General features: G+C 44.0%; 1 protein-coding gene across 1 annotated transcript in view; it reads left to right on the top strand.

Moving 5' to 3' along the window:
- Positions 1 to 23,167, top strand: part of PIK3C2G (phosphatidylinositol-4-phosphate 3-kinase catalytic subunit type 2 gamma) — a 3,221,975-nt gene that overhangs the window by 1,001,501 nt on the left and 2,197,307 nt on the right. Inside the window, exon 11 of the mRNA XM_069628394.1 lies at positions 15,435 to 15,630. Coding sequence (XP_069484495.1) covers positions 15,435 to 15,630 — 196 coding nt within the window. The remainder of the gene's footprint in view (positions 1 to 15,434; positions 15,631 to 23,167) is intronic.

Below are 23,167 nucleotides of genomic sequence, written 5' to 3' on the forward strand. Positions count from 1 at the left end.
TGTTGGTATTAATGCTGCCTGACCTTTTGGACTGTCCCTGGTTGTGCCCTACGGATTTCGTCACTGTTCCTGGACTCTTGGCCTCTGGCCTCACGCTGGGCGTTTGCCTGTCTGCTTACCAACCATCTGCCCTCCGCCATTTGGGGATTCCCAACACCCGCTGTGGTTATACATCTTTGACACATAGGTAAGCCAAATAGGATCCTTACCCGGCTGTTATATTCTTGCCTTTTGTTCTGTGCTTACCTATAACCCATTGCCTTGCAGCGATCGGGGGGTCCTTTTCCGGCTGTTCCCGAGTCCAGGCCTACAAACTACTCCACCTGTGGCCTCAAAGACCGCACAGGCAGTATTACTGTTGTTGCCTGTGTGGTACTTGGGGACGGAGGTATCCTTACTCTGCACGACCATCAAGTCTATAACAATAGGAGTGTAGGGGTGAAGAGAGAGGGGCTGTAGGTGTTGGGTGGATGCTGCGTTCTACCAGAAAAGTTGTCACTGTTCCCATAGGGGTTGCCCCTCCTGTTAGATCCACCCACTGAGTACCACGCCCAAGGGACAATCGAGTAGTGGCCTCACCTGTCTAGCCTCACTGGAAGGGGGTCCCCTAAGGAAGCAGTGACATCATCATGGGATTCGTCACATCAACTTAGTTTGAACTAAAGAGTATTTTCTGTGCAGAGGTCCACTCTTCCGTGAAGCAGACATTCTCTTTGTTCACTGAAGACAGATACACTATTTTCAAACTTCAACAAATATATTCAAATGCCAGTATTATGCATTAGAAAGGTCTGTATCCATGGACTTGTATTTTAAGCACCTTTGAAGGTAAGCCATTTCTTTTTTTCTCAACATGTTTTTATTAATTGTCACATTCCAGAATAACTAAACTGTTCCCCTCTCCCCATGGAGGCAAATATATTAGTCCAATAATGAATGCTGAGGTTATTCACATAATGTCCAAAATCCATATTTATGGGGGCACCATTGAAGCATAAAGTCACTTTGAAGGTAGTTAAGCACATCTTCAAAGTTGCGTTCAAAGGCAGCCTGGTCCCTTTGTGCCATATGGGTGGTCCATTCTAGTGCTATAAAGTTCCACACTTTCTGAAGCTAATCCATGTTCGTGGGCCCCTGTTTTTGTTTCCATTTATCTGCTACCATGAGCCATGCACTTATGAGTAGTAGCATAAAGCTGTGTTTGTCTCTTCGAGAACAGTTGATGTTTTGACCCCCACAACCCACATAACCAGACTCTTGGTTCCATCGGGCCCTTGGTCGGGAGCATCTTGTCAATACGTTTCTGGATCTCATCCCAAAATGGCTCAATCTTTGGGCAATCCCACCATATATGTTGTCAGGTCCCCTTTGCCCTACAACCTCCAACACAATACTGACGCAGTCGGGTACATCTGATGCAGTCGTTCAGGCGTATAATGCCATTGGAACATTATTTTGTATATGTTATGCCATTCTCCACCAAGGACAACTGGGTTGGTATCCGCAGGCATTCCACTACCTCCGGGTATACCGAAAGGTTCAAGATCTCTGATTTTGTCCTATTTATTTTTAGCCAGAGAATGTGCCGAAATCCTCCAATTCAATCATTAATTCCAGCAACGATATTTCCGGATTAGTGATGGCAATAAGCATGTCATCTGCAAATGCCATTGTTTTATGATCTTCTGTTATGCTCACCTGATATCCATGGGGACACCACTCAGCCCTGACTGGAAGATTAGCACTCTCGAACCCTCTCCCTTGATAGTGTGTTGGACGTGGATAAGGCCTGCAATACAGGAGAACTGGATATAAGGCTTAAATGTCTCTCTTGGATTGATTCCCACTTCCCTCAGCCTCGAATTCCTCCCTTAAATCTAATCTGTCTCCTCACCTTAATATTAGGCATGGTGTGCTCTCTGTGCAGGGGTGCGTTGGAGGTGTGGGCATTCTGCCACCTAGTTGCTTCACTGGTGCATTGCCCCGTGTTCGGGTCCATGCCTGCTGTGACTCCAATTTGCTTGATGAGGTAGGTACTACTGTTTTACAGTCTTTTATCTTGCCCTTTTCCTCTTTGGCCTTTTTGTTGTTTGACTCGGATGAGTTGGAGAGTTTTGGCATTGCCGTGCTGTATAGGATGAGAATCCCAGCAAGGTAAGTGAATGTGCGGTGCACTGTGCTTTTTTGCCTTTTCTTTTTGCTGAGCTGTGCCTGCGCTGCTTCCTTTGCAGGTCATTATGATGTTCCGGGCTGTTGTGATGTTCCGAGATCAAGGAGAGACTACACCTTGTAAGCGGTTTTCGTTGTTCTTGCGTGGCCGTGAGCGAGCGCTCACTAATAATGTCTCTTTTTGTCTTTTTCAGGTTGCTGCAGTGTTCCCAAGATGGATGCGACATTGTGATGAAGAATCCCGGATCGTGTGTATTCAGGTGAGCAGCTGTTGGTAGTTTGAAGATGGAAGATTCAAGACCAAAGCGAAGCTGCTGCTTCGAGGTAAGCGCTGAATAATGGTGTAATGGTGTTCTTCTTCTTCCAGATACAGGATTCAGCACGTGGCAGGATACAAGAAACACTGGAGATCAGAACTGGACACAGTGAGCGTTACGCTGCTAACTGCAGAATAACGCGAAGCATCTGCTGCTGTTTGGGTGTGGCTTATATAGGCCAAGTAAAGTAGTTCCAGGTAAAGTAGTCCCAGTCCCAGCCACACCCGAAACACTAGACCGCATAGCTCAGTTCTTTGGAACTGAGCCATGTGAGTGCCTCCATGTTAACTGAAGTCCCAATCCAAAGGTTGTCCTTCACATAGCAGTATGAGCCTAGCACCAAAGGCACCAGGACTGGCTCCAAGAGAGTCCCTGATGGTGTTTTGTGGCCCTTGAGGCCACAATGGAAGCATGTAACCTGGCCCCAACCGAAAGGCTGGTTTGGCCATGATGACCAGGGGCATGAATCGTGACAACTTCCCCGGCCATTCCTATGCCTTTTAAGTGTTCTGCTTGTCGGATCGTGGCCAATAAGGGTTCCAAGTATATAGCATATAGCAAGGGGGATAAGGGGCAACACTCCTTAGTACCTTGTTTTATCGCTATACTGAGAGAGTGAACCCTGTTGATCGATATTCTTAGGGGAGAGGTAATTGGCCCATACTATTTGATAAACCCCGTCCAATCCCCATATTTTCCATTGTTTTAAATAAGAAGGCCCATTCAATGCGATCAAACGCCTTCGCAGCATCTAATGACACCAGGAGTGCTGGTTTTTGTGTGATGGCCGTTTTCTCCAACAGGTGACATACCAGGTGAATGTTTTCGTGGATATGCTTTTGCGAATGAATTCTGACTGATCGGGTCCAATGAGGTTTGGTAGGAGGTTTGACAGCCTATTTGCCAGAATTTTTTGATAGATTTTAGCATCAGTATTAATTAGTGCTATAGCTATAGGCCTATAGAACCCCGGGGATGATGGATCTTTACTCATTTTTGGAAACACCACCACTTTCATATCATTCATTGTATCCATAATCGTACCCTTTTTCATTAATGAATTAAACTATTTAGTTAAACGTGGTGCCAGGGCGCCCTGATATAGTTTATAAAAGCTCAGTGGGAACCCATCGGATCCCAGGGCTTTATTTCTTGGAAGCGTTTTTATTGCTGCAATCCACTCATCTTCCTCTGTTTCCTCTTTGAGCCTATCCCTCTCCTCACATGTAATACTACTTAAGGGGGCTTTACTCAGGTAGGCTTCCTGTTTGTCGCTTGTTGGATTATCAGACGTATATAAAGCTTTATAGTATTCAGTGAACTCTCCTAGGATCCCCTCATTGGTGGTGACATATCCCCCCAAGCGGTTTTTTAGTTTGAATATGGTGTGGGACCGAATGTTATTCTTTAGCGGCCTAGCTAACAGTTTATCAGCTTTATTAGCTTTCATGTAATAGTGTTGTTTTGTAAATAGTAGAGCCTTTTCAGCATATTTTGTTCAGTGAGTTTCCATATGACCCTCTGTATGTTTGAAGGCCCTATGCAGACTCCTAGTGGGGCCTTTATCTAACTCAGTACAGATCTCCCAAATTTTGGCTTCTAACTCCTCCTCCCAAACCTGCCTTTGTTTATCACTCTTTATTTTTAACGCAATTAGGTGTTCTCTCATGACTGTTTTAAAGGTGTCCCATAGCATTTCCGGGGCTATGTATTGGGTATAATTTTCTTCAAAATAGATATCAAGTTTGTCCTGAATCAAGGAAGCTAATATGGGGTCCTGTATTAGGTCTGCCGGGAATTGCAATTTCCACACTCCCACCTGGGTTCCCGTTACCTCCAACTGCATTATCAACGGGGCATGGTCCAACAGGGAAATTGCTCCTGTTTCTATGTTCTTCGCCCTACCCATAATAAATGTTGAAGCCCATAAGTAGTCAATTGTGACATTGACAAGTGCACATGAGAGTAGCACATAAAGCCCTTAGTATGTACCTTAAACACTCGCCAAACATCGTGAAGCACCAATGAGGACATTTGTTGTTTGAGCTGTTTAGATGGCGCTAGTATTTGATGAGTTGCCTGTGAGCTTCTATCTATTAGGGGGGGCCAAGCTAAGTTAAAATATCCAGGTCATATAATGTCCCCTTTGGCAAATTTTTCAAATTCTGAGAGAACATCCCTCAAAAAACCACCTTGACCCTTATTCGGGGCATTTACCGTGGCTAATGTGTATTTTTGGGACCCCAATAAAACATTTAGGAAGAGCGAATGTCCTGCCAGGTCTACCCTACTCTCCAGGAGTTTCACCGTTAGTTTATCATTTATGGCGATAAGAACACCAGCTCTTTTGTCCATTGCGTTGGCTTGGTATAGATTTGGGTAAACCCTGATGTTAAGTATCCCATTGTCCAACTTCTGTATGTATGTTTCTTGTAACATCAGGATATCTAGTTGCATCCCTTTCAAGAACCCCTCTATTTTCTTCTTTTTAATTGGGGAGTTCATCCCCCCAATGTTGTGTGATAATATCTAATATTCCTCACTGTGCAATCAAAATCTATTTTGCATTATCCTTTGTCCCTCTCTACTGTTGCCGCGCATATTTGCTTTTCCTCAGAATTTTGTATGTATCTTTGCCTCTCAAACGCCCCCAACTAAATTAAACAAAACTTCCTCCTCTTCCTCCCCAAGTTCCCCTAATTCCCTTTGTCTCTGTGGAGGGCCAAAGTTCCTATGATCACCTGGTCGAAGCGTCCGGTGCCTTTGGCCCCCTACCCAACCCAGAGCAACGGCGTGTGCAGTCCTAAATCCCACTCTAGATTCCATGACAAACCACCACTCGTGGTACCCTAGGCCACCTTATTACTTCAGTAATGCGTCACTTCAGATCTCTCTACCAAGCAATTTCACCCAGATTCAGTTCTGCGTCTTGTAGGTCAGAGATGACCGGGGACCCATTCACCTTCCGCATAGGATCATAGTACTTTGGTCCAAGTTAGATAATTTCCTTTTCTCTGTTTGATGTCACCGTCCAATCCCATGGTTTCCAGTTTTTCCTTTTGGATGATTCTGGCTTTTTAGTGATGCTGGATGCGTCGAGTTATTCTTCATGAATCTGTAGGATATGCTTTCCTTCTTCGCAAGTGGTGATTCAATGTTGCCAGTCCTCCCAGTGGAACAGTAAATCAAATGGGAATGTCCATTTATATCTCACTTGTTTTTGTATGAGAAATCTTACCACTGGGCCCCATTGCTCTTCTCTTTTGTAGAGTCACCTGGGCAAGGTCCTAATAAAATTGTACATCCACTCCGTTGAAGTTTATTGCATCTGATGACCTTGCAGCTTTCGGAATCGCTTTCTTTTGGGAGTAAGAGTGCTTCTAAGACATCCTTTGGGCACACACCTGGTTCAGAACTTCATGGGCCTACTCTATGGATATGATCTATGTTGACTATTTCCTCTTTCTCCCTTGTGAGTATGTCAGCAAATAGTTGTTGTGTGGTGGTTTTTAGGTCTTTGTCTTCCACTGATTTAGCCAGGTTTTTGATCCGTATGTTGGACCTGTGAGAGCAGTTCTCCAAATCTTCGCATTGGATTTCCAGATCATGGGATAATCTCAATGGGTGTTCCACCGTCTCATCGTTCTTTGTTGTTTCTTCTGACATGTCTTGCATCGCTCTTTTGACTATATCCATCTCTCCTCTAGTTTTGCGACTTCACCTTGACCTTTTGAAGCGACTGTTTCAGTTCTGTTTTTACCAAGGAGAATTGCATCTGGAATGTCTCCATGAATTGGTCCTGGAATTCCTTAAAGCATTTTTGAAAGTCCTCTTTTTGCATTGCTATGTTAGACGTTTCTCCATTTTCTTGGCGAGGTTTGTCGAAGTCACCCGTCCCTTTGGACGGGTGACTATATGTTCCTAGAGACTACAGTATTTGGATGTTGCCGTCCGTGGTTCTCTTCAAGGATATCTGACCCCCCGTTGGCGCCTTCCCCTTGATGTTGGCCATGAGGATACTATTGTTTTATTTTATCCCATGTCCCCCTTTAGCTGACTCCTCTGTGGAAAATAACTCCAAAATAATATTTCCATATTGTACCTCTGTCTTTATCAAAGCATTCTCATGACTAGTGTCTTTAAATGGGAACGTCGCTGGGGGGAGGGGGGTGCTTGGCTTCTGCTGGCTGTTTAGTACTGTATTAGCATTGAGTCAGCTTATATTGCAGACTATGGGCCTCATTACGGGTCTGGTGGTAACCCTGCCGGTGCTACCGGTGGGTTGCTGCCGGACCTGTAAAAAATTACCAGTGCCTGACATCCCAGTGCCACCTGGCTATTACAAGTCCGGCGGCTGGGATGTCAAGCGCCGGTAATTTTGTTAATCCCCATTCCCATAGGGTCCAATAGGGGGGTGGGGACACTGATGTACCGGCACTGTTGTTAACGGTGCAGGTGCTTCCGTGACTGCTTTGCCTACCGTGACTGCTGTACCCGGCACGGTCAGATCTGTCGGGCACAGCAGCTCCGGCAGGCAAACCCGTAGTTTGCCGGTCCGGATACAACAGTGTCAGTGCACTTACCGGCACCCTTATTTCCAGATCGGCAAACTCGGCATGAGGCCCTATGTCTTTTTCAATACCCCATGGCTGTGTATTTTTGATTGTTCCAGAGACCTTCCGTTGAGTCAATCCTTTTCCCCGACCTCACACCTTCAAGGCTTCCACTACCCCCAAAATTACAAAGAGAGGTGGAGATTCTTTATGCTTGCATGCGCCTGACGGCTCTCACCTCCGTTCTATCGCCACTCCCACTGTAGCAGGGGATGCTTCAGCTCCTGATGTCTGGGAGCCCTTGCCAAAGTGTGCTACTGATATTTAAAGTATAACTCCTGTGGAGTTAGCTCTGCTTTTCATCTGGCCCGTGTTTAAGAGTTAAAATTGCTCCATTTGCCACTTGAGTGCCATGTCATAGCATTGGCCCATTAGGTGGGGGGGGGTCAGTGTTAAATTGTGTGTGCCCAAGCATGTTTTTCTCTTTCTGGATGGCCCACGTTGCACTCCCGGTCTCTGTGCACCTCTTCCAAGGGGAGATCCGCAAAGGAAATCACCTACCCCAGGGGCATGCCATACGATCCCGTTAATCTGCCTCCTGCAGTTTGTTTTCTTGATTCCTGCAGGTCCCTGAACGCTCCACAGGGATTCTTGTTGTGCGGTCCGGCCTCAGAAACGATGGGCATCTTTGCAAGCTTCCTCCATGTCTAAAACGGGCGATACGTTCACCCTCGCTGAGGTCGCCAGCTGAGGACCTGCTCTGTTCTTTCCCTGTTGTGCCGCTGACACGCCTGGTTTCCACGCTGTCTTAATCTTTCATATGGAGATCTCGCAGGATGTTTTCTTTACTCCCCCGTATTGATTGGTTTCATTGTTTGGGTCTGAAGGGAACAGAGCAGCTTACATATGTCCTGCTCAGTCAGCCACCATTTTGCAATCCAAGTAAACAATGTCAATGACTTGATCATTACCTACAACTTCAACTAAGCAGATGCCTAGGGCAGGACATCGACCCTTAACCATGGCAATGTTTTGCCCCATAAAGACTGCTTGTTTGCTTATGCCTCAGCCATAACAAATTGGTTACCGATTCATGCTTTTGGAAAGCAAATTTGCTAAATTATAACAGTAATGACAGCAAATGGTCTATTGGTATAGATTTAGTGCACACACAAATGCAATTCAGCTAGAATGTAAGTCCATTTTCAGTGGGTGCATCAAAGTGACTATTGGAAATACTTATTTAGTTAGAAATTCAGCACCCATTGAGTAGGAAAACTGGATATAGATCTGGATTCAGCACAAAATACATGAATAATGCGCACATAAAAGATATATTAAAATGTATGATGTATTGATCATTTCCATTTTAACTTCTTCATGCATGAAGTAACAGGAACATAAATGGTATCACCCACCATATTCAGAACAATTTTAGAGATCTGAATGACATTTTCAATAACATCACATGTCCATAAAGATAATTAGTACCCAGCTATAGTCAACCAGAATGTAAAACGCATTCTGATTCGCTCTCACCGGGTCGTTAGCCGGCCGGGAATCCCTCAGCCGGGATTCCACGGCCATTGTTACCGGCGGGGGCGTGGCAGCCCCTCAGCCAATGGGGAGGCTCCAAGCGGAGCTATCCCCGCTCAGATCCTCCACACGGCTGAGAAGCTGCCATTGCCAAAGCCCCCAACACACCCCCCACCGGGGACTCAGGTATGTTTTTTTTTTCCTTTTGTAGTTGGTACTGAATGCAGAGGCCTTTCCTAAAGCAGGACCAGATTTCCTGACAGAGACTTTTTGGGCAGGTGAAAAAACTGAAATGAAAAGCTTACCCTGTGGAGCTTCCGGTGGCCAATCAGTGTCACAACCTCTCCAGGGCTTCGAAAGACATACCAAAAGTGATTAGTAGGACCCCAATTATTTAGAAAAATGTTCTACTAATTACATCCCATTTAGCAATTACACATCTTTAAGGAGCTCTGTTTACAAGCTATATGCTTGAAATGGAGATTGTAGTGCAAGATGGTCTTTGCACTGAGAGTACACATTTAAACCCTAGATAGGGTCACCATAATAAGACTGTTATCCTGCAATTTGGGATCTTGTGAGGCCTTAGACATCCAAAATTGAAATGTGAAATGACAAGTCATTGTATTTGGTGTCTGCCGTAGATGATAAAGTAACTGAAATATATTCCTTAATGAACACATGGAACTGGGCTGTTCAGTGAGCCTGATTAGTTGAAAATAGTGAACATTTTGTGCTGCTGTCCCAGCATTCCAAACAGAAACAGAATTTGTAAAAGATATCAAATGTCATCTTTGCCCAATCAAAGAACCAAGAGATTGACACTGATAGTGTCTAACATTTTGTATTTGAATCAGTCTAGAAATTGGTGCACTGTATTGCAAAAAGCTGCATATTGCTCTAATGCCAATACTTGCAATGGTTTCAGAGAAAACTAAGTAAACTGTTTTGTTTCCAACTTTATAATGAGAACTGTTTCACCTTTTGTGTTCAATGGGAGTTGGGTTTGGGGTAGGCAAACTCCTCTATACTGTATATTGAGGGGTCAATGTCAATGTACATGTCCACATTGAGAACTACTGGAGCCTATTGTTTAGAATGGTCATGCATAATGCTTTTCATCTTTCTGGATGTTTGTGTAAATTGGAATAGAAATATTAGTACGACAACAGGCAGGATGAGTTTTTATTTTTATAAACAAGCTACACAAATCTGTTTGAATTATTGTGGGAGAATTTCACACAGTACCACCTATGGGTCAGGGAAAGCAGGACCTTGCTGGGAGTGACTCCTTTCTAGGGGACACAGACTCCCATTCCTGCAAGGAACTCATTATGAAGAATACTCTGGCCGTATATATGGGATAAAAGAGACTGATGTTACCTTGAGCCATTGTATAAATGCATTGTCAGCATTAGTTGCCGGAAAAAAAGGAAGTAATACTGGAATTTCCTTGAACTCAGCAAATGATGAAAGGCAACATGTCCCTTTGAAGTGTGGTGGCGAGAATAGAGGGGTGAGAAAACTTGAATGGACGAGGAAAGATCCAATGCAGAGGCGAGCTTCTGACATACGAATGTCCTGAATGTGTGGTGTCTTGCTACACTGTGGAGCCATCAGTAGCATGGAGAGATGCAAAGGAAGTCAAAGATGCCAGAATGCCAGCACTGAGAAAGACGATACTACCAAATAAGAGACTGGGTTGGAAGGACTGTCTTGCCTGGTTGCGTGACAATGCTGTAACCATGGTATATTAGAGCATATTAACTCCATCTTTGTTGAAATTCAGAAGTGGATGGCGTTCTTTAGCCCTCAATAATGCCAAAACTGAGCTGTTGATTTTAGGTACCCAGCAAAGATTAAAGAAACTCGAAACACAATATGACATCTTTTAATTGATCAACATGTTATCTCTGTGTCTAAATCTGTAAAAACTCTTGGGGTCTATTTTGACACTCAGTTATCTTTTACCCGTCAGGCAAATTATCTTAAATCTTCCTGCCACTATTATATCCAGCTCTTATGGCAGATTCGTCTGTATCTGTCCAAAGAAAATCTTGCTCTGATCGCAGCTGCAATTGTAAACTGTAAGCTGGATTATTGTAATAGTCTGATGATTGGTACCTCACAGGCCAATCTTAAAATCTTGCAGGTCATACAGAATAGTCCAGTACGTGCCGTAATGGGCCTCAAGCGCAATATGCACGTATCCGATGCTAGGCGTAGCCTACATTGGCTGCCAGCGCAGCAGCGAATACAACATAAAGGTCTAACTATTGTTTTCAAATGCCTTTACGGTCAGGCTCCATCTTATCTCACTACTAGGCTAAAAAGGAAACTGGTCACCTGCTCTCTGCGCTCAAGCAATAATACTGTTCTGGTCCAACCTCCATTTATCCTGAAAAGATTTGGAGGTGCAAGCTTTGACTCATGGGCTCCGGTTCTATGGAATTTACTTCCCAAACATCTTGCTAATAGTGACTTCTTGCTTAGCTTTAAGAAGCAACTAAATACCTTCCTGTTTGACAAAGGTTAGGACTCACCTGCTCCCTTGAATAGCACTTTGGTAATTAATCTTATATCACGCTACTTCCTACCATCATTTTGGCCTTTATGAGTACTGGATTCTCTTGACTCTCTGTTCCTTGTTTTCTGTCTGTCACTGTTGTCTGTTGTATGTCTCCTTTCTTCTTCTGTGTGCGCCCTGAGGCCTTCGGGTTAGTGGCGCAATTCAAGAATGTAGATAGATAGATAGATAGATAGATAGATAGATAGATAGATAGATAGATAGATAGATAGACGAATCCTCCACTTGGACCATGCAGACTGCCGAATTCAACAGAAGAAGATAAGCTGAAGCTTACGTGCCCACGACGCCATGGAGAAGGGTGAACGGCAATGTCCCTGCCAGGACAACATCCTGATGGAGCACACCCGAAGGCAAAGAAGGTACCCGGGTTGCCCAGGATGAAGGGAGGAGAGCAGAAATAAACAGAGAATTAAACTGACAAGGAGGTTTACGCGATCCCTAGAAACCCGAGTACTGAGTCTTGGCAAGAAGCACATATACAACCAGAGAGGTTTAGGAAACTTAAAAGTCAGAAGAACCGTGAGAATCCTCGAAAAATAAGTGGCAGTGGTACTGGCAGGTTCTACCAACTTGTTCAAGATACAGAACCAAAAAAGAGGAAGTGGCCAAAGTGGTGGAAAAGAAATAAGGGAAACATTCCTCCATGTAACAAACTTAAGACATTTTATTTATATAGAGACTTATAAGTCTATCTGAAGAGGCTATACACAAAAAGGAGGGAAACCCGATAGTACTACCTAGGTAGTAGCTCTACCTTGTATCAGGGAAGTCAATATTATAAACATTAGAGGTAGTTAGCTCATATCAACAGCTTACAGTCAGTATTCATTAAATCAATGCATTAAAAAATACAAATGTCATAGCTTACTCCTCTTTTTATGTGTTTTTTTCTCTTATCAACAGCTGTAGAAAGAACATTCAAGTTCGATACCTAGCACTGCCAACAGCATTGATCATCGATAGAGATACACATTCATAGCAGCTCCTGTTGCTGTTTTTTACTGTTTTGTACTGTAATTATTTAGATACAGTGACACCACTCCTGAACAAAGTTCCGAAAAATATTAGAGAACTGAAACATATCGAGTTTTCTCCATCTAGATTAGCAATCACTAGATTGATGAAATAGCCACCCTAATATCACGTTCCTCGATCAACGCAAGACAGCAATTGCTCCCTGCATTGATCATTGAATCCATTATCTGTCAATTAGACATACGCTTACTAGATTGCTTCTAAATGTATGTGTCGCGACTAATTTGTCTGTTTTTTAGACAGTGTGTTTATGTTTTATCAAGTCAAGTGAATGGGATTGACCCACCGCTTTTTTAAGCCTTAAATGTGTTTTTTCTAACAATTGAATATTAAAAAATGATTAAATTTTTATTTTTTACAGCATTGATTTAATGAATACTGACTGTAAGCTGTTGATATGAGCTAACTACCTCTAATGTTTATAATATCTGAAGAGGCTAACAGGAGAGCTGAAAACACTTTTTTTCAGAAATATTTTTGCATCAACTGAAATCCATCTCCAGAGAGAGATCCAAAGAACAACTGGTCAGACATAGCCTAAGCTGAGAGGTTTTTGCTTTGTCTTATATTTGTATGCTGTTTACTCCACAGTGGTAGGTCCAGATATCTATTTGGGCCTGAGGACTATTTTTGATTTTGCCGATGGACAAGCATCATTAGCTTAGTTTGGGAGTTAGGGAAAAGCGCTATAAAGAGTAGGGATAGCTAGGCGTTTTTTAATTTATGAACACCCTTGAAATGTCATCCTTGAGTCTGACTCCTACTTCTGGTTTGCCACAGTAGTCTAATATGCTTGCCTGCACTGTTTGATTACGAGTACATTCAGGGAACAGTAGCTCTTTCAGGGCAGCTTAACTGAGGTAGACTGCATTCTGGGACTTAAAGTTTACTTTGTGTGCTGCTTCTATACTTAATGTGAGACTGCATTTTAGGATATCAGATGTGTGGTGGAATTTGCACAAGGTAAATATGATATGAGACATAGGGCCTCATTACGAGTGTGCCTGTCCAGTAACAATGGTGCCGGTAGGCTACCGGCACCATTGTTACCAGACCGGTACACTTGGAGGTCTGCAAGTGGGCGCCTTTCTGCCCACCAGGAACAGCACCCGCTTGCAGACCTTGACATTGACGGATGCACCGGAACCGTTAGTAACGGTGCCGGTGCATCCGTCCTCCCCATTCCCATTGAGTCCAATGGGACTCGAATCGGAATGGGGAGTAATATTTTCCAGCGCCCGGCAATAGGGAATTACCAGGATCACTGGGGCTGTAATACCTGGTAGGTCCCATTGCCGGGAGCCAGAAAAAAATGACCACCGGACTCCTAATGAGGCCCATTGTCATGTGCTAGAAGGAACTTATACTGAATGAGGTAAAGGTCTCTGCTGACATTAGTAATTATTTGAAGGCAATGCATTCTAGGACATGCAATGCTGTCCCAATATCAGCAGCAGGTGATACAGCAGATGTGTTTGAACTTCTGGACTGGATGAGCAGAGTGCATCCAGGGAAATTAACTCCTGTGGAGCCGGTCTACCAAACATTGTGGCATGTGTTTTGGTACCTAAGCATATAATGGCAAACATGGCATGTTATTTGAATATAAGGACTGATAAATTATACCTAAAGATTTCCATCTCCAGATACGCTGGCTGAGGAGATCGAACATTCTCAGTGGCGGCCCCTACACTATGGAACAACCGTTCTAAATACATTTGTGAAGCCCCAGCCCTGCTACAATTTAGGAAACTTCTCTCTCATGTTACTTTTACTGTCCTCTGTATTCCCCCGCCCCCTTTGCCTTACAGTTTCCATGTTCTCTTTTAGTGATGGTGGCAAGTAGAAAAACCTACTAAACATGTAATGCTGTGCCCTAATACAAGTTTATAATTTACACATGACATGCACATATGATGGCTACACCTTTCGCAAAATGCTAGATTTTTCTGACTGTAGATGGGTGTATGTGTCTGAGTCCGGGCAAACAAAGCGACATCCATCATAAAATGGTAGTACTGCACCAAACAAGGCTACAACTAGCTTTTGGAGGAAGCACGCGCACATCTGAGACTGTCCCCGAGCTGTACCTGGGCATCTGACACCCCAGGTGGTCTTTAATACAGCCAGACCTATTGCCCTCATCCATGCTTGCTGGCAGCAGCATAAGTGAGAAGGCAGCATTGGAAGTTTGCCATATGTCCTGTATTTATGTATTTAGGGCCTGGCACTGGATAAAGGAATGGTTTAACAAATGCCCAAGCACATTTTCAGAATTATCTTTCGTTTTTTCTCAAGGAGAGACAATGCAGACCTCTCAAGAAAAGGTTCTAAGGAAACTGCAGCTTGTGCACTTGTGATTAAGTAATGGATTAACTCATATGAAAAATCCTAACCAAATCTCAGGCGATAGAGAAACAAATCTTTAACGCATGTGCTGGGCTTTAGGCAAGATATTTCGAAGGTTTCAGTTGACACAGACTTATGTTCTGTCGGCTGCAACACCACGCCACGATGAGAGAACAATCCATGGACGAAGCTGTGGGTTCTCCAGGGCGATTAATGTTCACAAAAGTGCACAACAATATTTTAGCAATATTAAAAGCTCATTGTGACCAGGGTCGGGCTGGGGCATAACTTTGTCTCGGCACCAATCAAAAAGTCGCCCACAGTTGCAAATGGCAATTAATTGCTTTTGTGGCAGACTGAGTAGTACTACAGGGAGAGGTTTTTGATAAAATGTGATGCAAATTGAGAATTTTAAAGAATCTTTACTCAACACTTCACTTGTGTATAAGCACTCTACAAATAAACAATTACAATTACTACACTGGTTCAGACCACTAGCAGTGTGGTGAAGTAACTTGCCAAACTGGCTCACGTGGGTCAAAAAAGTGGCCCACTTTGCCCCAAAAAAGTGGCCCACACTGGTATTTAGCATTTTTGGTTCGTGCATTGGCCCATTGGCCTACAGACCAGTCCGACCCCGATTGTGCTCATCGCAGTGGCGCTGGAATGTGGCTTTGTGCGGTATCCTTGCTTCTCATGTTGTTCAGTTATCCGCGGAAATAGAGGAATGTCTGAGCCATTTAGAAATGCAATGTGTGTGTCATTAGATTGCCTCAACTCAATGAAGTTCTCGATTGGATAAGCTGGTAGAAGCTGGGACGTGCTTTAGACGATTGGCATGCTTTCTCCCCTGATCATTCCTATTCTCGTGTTTGTGTTTTTAAGGTAAACTAGAAACCGCTGCGGTGGAATTGTCCAGAGCCATCGCTCACCTGATCTACCTCTACAGTCGGAGCTTCCATACAGACTTCCAGGCCGCTAGCCTGCTGGCAAGCGTTCCCAGCACTGAGGCAATCCTGGACCCCCAGCTTAGCTTCACTCTGCATGCTGGGCACAACATTCCAGAAGAATGGACACAAAGGTAAAGAGAAAAACTGAGTGCCCATGTGGACTTGAAATACCCATATACAGCACACTTTGAAAACTTAAAACAAAAACCAGTGTAAATAAGGTCCGTGGATTCTAGGTGTGCTGATGTTCACTCAAGAAGCACGTGTTGATATTGCAAAAATGCATGGGGTGCATATTTGGGAGTGTTTATCATAATATTGTGGTACAGGGATAAAAAAGGCGCACTTCATCTGGATTTCTGTATGGCTGGATTTCAAAAGCCCTGCATTTTTTCCAGTAGTTTCCAACAGAAGGGCTTTTTAACAGATTTGTCCATTCCTATGTTTTTGCCAACACATCAAATCACCCCCAAGGACCCCCGAGGTATTCATTATAATAATTCCTTGTGCAACATAAGGGTTTTTGGAATATGTCTGAATGATTTTCAAGCAGATGATTAGCCAACATTTTGATTTAATTCTGGGACTTGTAGTCCTCCTTCTATAAAGGGGAAAATCAGCAGTGCTCCACTATTTGTTGATGGACAAGCATCTGCTGAATGGAATAGGGAATGTTGACATGTATGCCACTGCAATCTCGCCAGAGGTCAATATAAACGGCTCTTGTACAGTTAACTCTGCGAATCTCTTGATTTGGTCGGTCTTTTCTTGACGCTCCCAGGTAGCACTGCCAGTGCTCTGACAACATCTGCTGATGTTGTCAGCTTTACAGGGGTGATGGCTGAATGGCAAGAGGAGCCGGTACCCCCTGCCCCCGAATTATCCTACAAATAATACGCACTGTGGAAGAGCATTCTGCTTTCTTTATCATCCTTGAGCACATCCAGATGGGGAAGGGAGGAGAATTCATCCTTTAGAAGACCTGGTCCCACATTTCAAGTCCCACTATGGTTAATACTAGAATACACCTGCTGTCAAAACACAGAAACCTGGACCACCAACCCACCCAGAAACCATAAGGTGTTATGCCTGTGAACAACTGGGATATCTAGACAGGTTCTGCCTTGGCATGCTCAATGGAACCTAGTCTACTCCATGCCACCCACCCCTTCAGCCAAGAGGCAGAAGATCCTACACAGTGGCCCAAAGAGGGGCCAGGAACCAACTATCTCACTGATCTGTTCCCGGAGGAAGAGGGATAATCCAACGGGAGCCTGGGCAGTGTGTACTACAGGCGAGACTAATTCACTCCCCCCATGGAAATCCAATGTCTCCCATCAAAAGCTCGTTCTTCTAGGTTTTGAGAGCAAGAACACAGCCGTATGAGCTGACATAATCACCATGAAAGAGCTGAACACCCTGTATCCAATACAGTTTTTTTGTACCCATGGAGAAATATATCTCAAACCCCAGTTTACTCTAACCTTATGAGTACTAGACCAGGAACAAAAGAGGTCCCGGATTGTGATACCTCGGCTCCCTAAGTAGGTGTTACTCACCACAGACTACCCACTTTTTGACTTGTCTCTCATAATGGTTCATGGATTCAAATAATTATTTCCTGCGAAGGGGGAGCAGGTAGGCAGTTGTGAGTGACAGGTAGGGGAGTCAGAGGAAAGGGCGGAGGTGTGTGATAAGGGCAATACCCTGGCCTTATCAGGAGGGAGTAAAAAACCCTCTCTACAGGAGATAGGAAGAAATAGGAGGGTCCCAGAGATGGTCTTAATCAAGGGGTGGACGGGGGCAGCAGCAAGGGCTCCAAATCCTGCCCCCCTTTTTGCCAATATGTTTCCGTGCAGACCAATAATCTCTTATGCCTTGCCCCTGCGAAGGGGGAGCAGGTAGGCAGTTGTGAGTCACTGGTAGGGAAGTCAGACAAAAGGGCAGAGATGTGTGATAAGGGCAATACCTTGGCCTTGTCAAGAGGGAGTAGAAAACCCTCTCTACAGGAGATGGGAAGAAATAGGAGGGTCCCAGAGCTGGTTTTAATCCAGGGGTGGACGGGGGCAGCAGCAAGGGGCTCCAATTCCTGCCCCCCTTTTTGCCAAAATGTTTCCGTGCAGACCAATAATCTCTCATGCCTTGCCTCTGGAAAGTACTTGACTACCTTCTCTTGTCCATTGTAGAAACACTGTGCAGGAAGCGAAAGACCATAAATCAGACCTGAATGAGCGACAAGATCAAGAGAGGAGACATATAGAAACAAACCTCTTATACGAATGACATGCTGCAAGCCATCACATCCAAAAGGAGGCAGAACCACTTTCCCACACAGCAATGCCACTGACCTTGGATTGTCCCCTCATCACGCAAGCTAGCTTGCGCCACGCTGATGACCACCAGGGATCAAAAAGGATGTAGGCCCACCCTCCATACTCGAACTTACAGAGTAGTCCAAAGGAAAGGGTCTCCGAAATAGAAACATGAACACGAACATTCCCCAGACTTCAAACTCGGTAGGCAGCAAACACGGGTGTGGAAAATGGATGCGGCCTAGCCTCCTTTTTATTAAGTTTTGCTGCACAAACACATGCTCGGTGACAATTGCGTAGGAAAAGTCAATCAGTCCTCACAAGGGGAGGGACATTTTGCAGTGGACAGCAAGCAGGAAGTGTTGGTTTTTAGGGTGAGGTCAGAGGTGGAGAGCACCCAAGAGACCAGCAAGAGGAAGGAGGGAGTAGCAACTTGTGGAGGAGATTTGTGGTGTAGGTGAGGTCTTCGCTTAGGAGTAGAACTGGCTCTGCAGAGTGAATGTTAATTGAATGGTACTTGTGAAAGGAGGGTTTTTGAGTAGCAGTGGCCGGAGGAGAGTAGTAGTGGAGGAAAAGAATAGTAGTAGTTGGAGGAGGTGAGTAGTAGCAGAAAAGAGTAGTGGTGTGGAAGAAGTAACATCGAAAGGTGGAAGCAGGATCCAGAGGAGTGAAACATTGTGGCACTAGTAGGAAGGAGAGGAGTGACCAGGAAGTGATCAGAGCATGGAAGGAGCCGTGACAGTGGATGTGCGACGGTTACTTGACTCCAAGCAGCACACATTTCAACTATCCCAGTTCCCTCTAGAGCGCCAACCTTTGGCTAGAATAGGGAGAGTTAAGAAGTCCGAGAAGGAGCACGGAAAGCCAGTATTTAGGGAGCTATTCATAGCATAAGACTGCACTTAGACAATCCGGGGATGCATGGGTTTGGGATGAGGGTCGTAGCAAGATCAAAGGCACAAAAAAACCTTTAAATGTTTCGTGAGGGGTCAGAAATGTGAGGCGGACAACTTCAAAAAATATTTTTCAAAAGATGCCATTTTATTAAATTAAAAGGTTGGATGAACGCCTCACTATCGCTACTCTAATGAGGATTTCTCTGCCTAAAATAAACTAAAGAAAGCACTCTAACAAAGGATATCTGACACTCACACTTCTACATACAATAACTTAATGCGTGGCAGTTCCAAGGCAACAAAATATAACAATTCAATTTGTAATTTAACAGTGGCCTCTCCTTGTAATCTGGGTGAATTTCCCCTTCCCCACACTCAAGTAGGATTCTGCTTCACAGTTCAAAAAGACAGGGAAATCCTGGTTTGCAACAAAGATCCAACACAGTTCTTTGTAACTCCAACTTGACAAGAGAAAGTTCCACCTCCAGTGATTCAATAAGGAAAATAAAATGTTATGTATTTTCCTTGGGCAAGAGTAAGGTTATCTTCTTCACATATAGAATATTCTCTTAGTTTGTCAATAGAAACTATAATTGTCTTTGTCAGGAGGATTGGCCACAACAAGGATAAGTTCTTATTCTACTTCTTCTTTGGATTTGGCAATGTGGGTTTATACCAGTGTTTGTTATATGCTTCTCAAAATATGGGCAACAACCTTTGGAACTTTGATTAGTCCCCATCTGCCGTTGGCAAGATCTGTTGTAATTGAATTGCCTTGTTTTTGGTTTCTTTTGGCTTGGACAATGGTTGTATGTATTAGCTTTTAATAATATTGCTCCCTCAGGTTGTTAGGTTCACAACAAACTCACACGCTTAAAGTTAGTCATTTGGTTTTGACAAATAGTGCTTTCGCTGCTTTTTGATAATTCAGTATTCAAAATCACTTTTAGTACCTTTTCCACTCATACGTGAATGTTTACGCCTGTCTTGAAACACGTGAGCGGTCTCGGAGCGCTACAGGGTCACTCTGAGATGATTAACTCACCAGGTAAGGCTTGCATGCTCACTCCCCTCATTGTTAACAGGTCTTCTGCTTCTCTGGCTCCTCGCAAACTGGAAAACAGCTACTCCCGGTCTGCCGTCGCCCTGCGCCACTTGTGACCGTTGCTTCCCGTTCTCCAGAGATTCTCTGGTGCACGCCAGCCACCTGAGACACCCTCTTGGGAAGGAAAGCTTCGCTCACTTTCACTTCCCATTGTGCAGCCTCTGCATAACAGGTCTTCAGAGTGCAGACTTTCCTCTTGCATGCTTTCCGCTGCATGATCTCTGCATTTAATACGACTGGAGGCAGATACCCTCTCAGGACAAGTTGCTGTCTTCGGCTTACCAGTGGTCCCAGTGTCTTCTCCATCCTCCAGTTTCTGCATTGGCTGAATACACGGACTGCACTGCTTTTCCTGATTGCTCTGCTTTCTAATAGCTTGCACCTGAGGGGGCCTTTTAAGCCCCTGTCTCCCTCAGGTGTGGGTCATTTCTATTAACAATCTGACCACTCCTGAAGTTCTGTTCATCTTTAGCCCCACTTCCTCGTCCCAGTACTTAGGGAACTATGGGACTTGAAGTCCTTAATGGTAAAGTTCGTTTTTCTCACTTCTGTTTTCCAGTAAGCCGTTAGAAGGTTGAGGTTTTGGGGAAAGTTAAACAAGGGTGTTTCCTTTTCCTCCTGACCTGCTTGCCCCCTTGTGTGATCCTCCCACAGACCACCACCCCCAGGGTCAGGATCAGAAAGTTCTGCCTTTCCCAGGCTACATGAGAAGGGTCACAGGCCACGTTTTCAAGGGGGAATCATTGCTGATTCATCACACTAGGTGTGATTTCCGTACCTTCTGAGAGACTGGTAAAACCCTGAACCACCTGCCTGCCAATTAACCTCTTAGCATTGACTAAATCCTGATGCCTGTCGAATTTAAAACCCAAAAAGATTTTATTACTGAACATTTATTAACCTCTGTCTACTGTAAAGGTCCTGCGATAGGGCAATGTGAGATTCATAGGAAGTTCAGTCATAATAGTGAATTTAATACAATTAAAAAGGTTAGAACCTCCATAGCTTCAGCAATTAATAAAATAATTTCCCTCTTGGGCTTTTTGTGTCATAGATGGCACAATAATGAATCCAAGCCTCATAGACCATTCAATGTTTTTTAAATTATATTCTCAAAGGGCCATATGGCCCTCCCTCTCTCTCTCTCCCCTGTTAAAGCCCATCTTCTCTAACCCAGGCATTCTTAACCGCAGTTAGTAGATGTCAATTATTTCACCCCCCTTTATTGTAATAGACTAAAAGAACTGGAATACCAACCTAAGCCATGTGGCCTTATCTACCTAAACTCCCTTAGGCACTTCCTTGCCTTCCTTTCTCTACCAAGACATCAGTATTATGAAGGGATTTTGGGATTGTCCTTTGCAGACACCCTGTCTTTTTCAAGTATGCTCCCTTTTTCCTCTCCTCTCCTTAACTCTTTCTAAACTGTCCAGTGCTTATTTTGTTGGGGTGTTTGTCAGGGCTCAGCCCTGGCACTTATTTCTGAGCCCCGGCACTTCTTGTCTCAGGCTTAGTTTGATTTTGATGTAGTGTTTTGGCAACTTCATTATTTTAAGTGCCAGTCTCATACTAAACACCTATATAATCATAGAAATATGTAAATGATTGTGTTTAAAGACACACTTAAACATTTGTCTCATGTCAAAACACAGCGATTGTTATTTGATGTGTATTGTGAAGGCATCATGAAGCAAGACATAGACAACAGATTAAAAGTTTAAAATCAAACACGTTTTTAATTTAAATGTCAGGATGGAAAAGGGCCTAACTTGCTCTATGCTAAGGTGGGATTTTCTAAGGAAATTCTGCGCCAAACAGTTCAACTTAACACTGTATGTGTCCAAAACCTATACTTACCCTCACAACTAGCTCTATACAATATGTAGAGATGTCAGTAACCAAAGAAACAGTGTTCAAAATAAAGTTCTGAGCTACTTCCAGCTCACATCTTTCTTTCAGCTTCCTTCCCAAAGTGTAAAACAGTTCCACACAAAAGTCTCGAAATTACCTTTCATAGCTTCAAGGTAATACAGTTCTAAACAATCTTTGGGGTTCCTTTCCTCAAGTTCCAAGCAACACAGTTCAAACACGAAAGGGTCTTGATGCTCCGTCCTCAAGACAACAAGTTTAGTTCCTCAAGTTTCAGGGTTCCCTTTCCCAATGCTTTAGCTTCACCATCACAATGTCCTTGCCTTCTTATGACTCTGTCACACATGCACCCTTTTCCATAAACTGTTTTCATGTGGGCATCTTGGCTGTTCTTTTTATTTCCTTGGCCCATAAAGCTTAATTTCCTTTCTTTATATCACATGTTTAACTTCAGGGTTTCTAATAATTCTGCTTTCAATATGCATTCATGCCGTTTGAAGATTTAATTCAATTCAGTATTCAATACGCCTTTCTTTTGCTTAATTTTAACGTTCTATTCAGTTTGAAATTCAACATGTAGTCACTTTGCTTAGTGGAACACTTTTTATTCAGTTTGCTATTGAATGTGCATTAGTCTTCCTACAGCTTCAATTTCCATTCAGCCCGGTGTTCAGTATTAATTTGTTTCACTTCAATTAAAATGCTCAGCAGTCAGGGACTTTCGAAAAAACGTTCTTCCTGAGACACTCGACCACTCCGATACAAAGTATTCTTCAACAATGGAAATGTTTAGGCATTCGCACACCGAGTTATACCGGGTTTCTCATCTGTCAGAAACTCACCAGTCTAATTGATAGCTTTCACCACAACACGGAGCACACGTACTTCTGCTTCTGTGTCATGCTTTACCGTCCCTGGTCGCTTTGGTCCTCCTGGAGGTTCGCCCCGCGAATCGCGGGTGCTATTTTTCCTTTCAAGATTGTGCCCTGCCACTCTACACAGAGACGATGTGAGTGGTCTATTCCTTATTGTTTTGGCAGTGACAGCACAAGTCGCGTTCATTAAAGCACACCCCAGATGCTTCCCTTCACCTCTCAATGCTCAGTAATTTATTACCTTCCTCCGCGCTTCATTTTCCCTTGCTGATTCTCTCCTTGTTATCTTCCTGAGTCTCCCTTTCCGCCATTTTGGCCACCCTCCTCTGTTCTCCATTTTCTCCCTCGGGGACTTCCTTCCCTCTGTTTTCCTTGCCGCCAACTTACTCTTGAGCCTGCTGTGCTGAGAAGTCTGCTACACGCTCCGGGATCCATCATCTTGGACATAATGGCCAGGTTGTTTCCTTCCTGGACTTCTTTGGTGGTTATTCCGGAGATCACTCGGCCTGGGACCCCTCATAGGCAGGGTGGTGTCTGGAGAGGCTTGTCCTTTTCTGCACGACACAACTTCCAAACGCCAAGGAAAGCTCACAAAGAAGTCTGCGAATAAG

This window comes from Ambystoma mexicanum, chromosome 12 (assembly GCF_040938575.1).
Source record: "Ambystoma mexicanum isolate Mex_15411 chromosome 12, UKY_AmexF1_1, whole genome shotgun sequence".
Lineage (NCBI taxonomy): Eukaryota > Metazoa > Chordata > Amphibia > Caudata > Ambystomatidae > Ambystoma > Ambystoma mexicanum.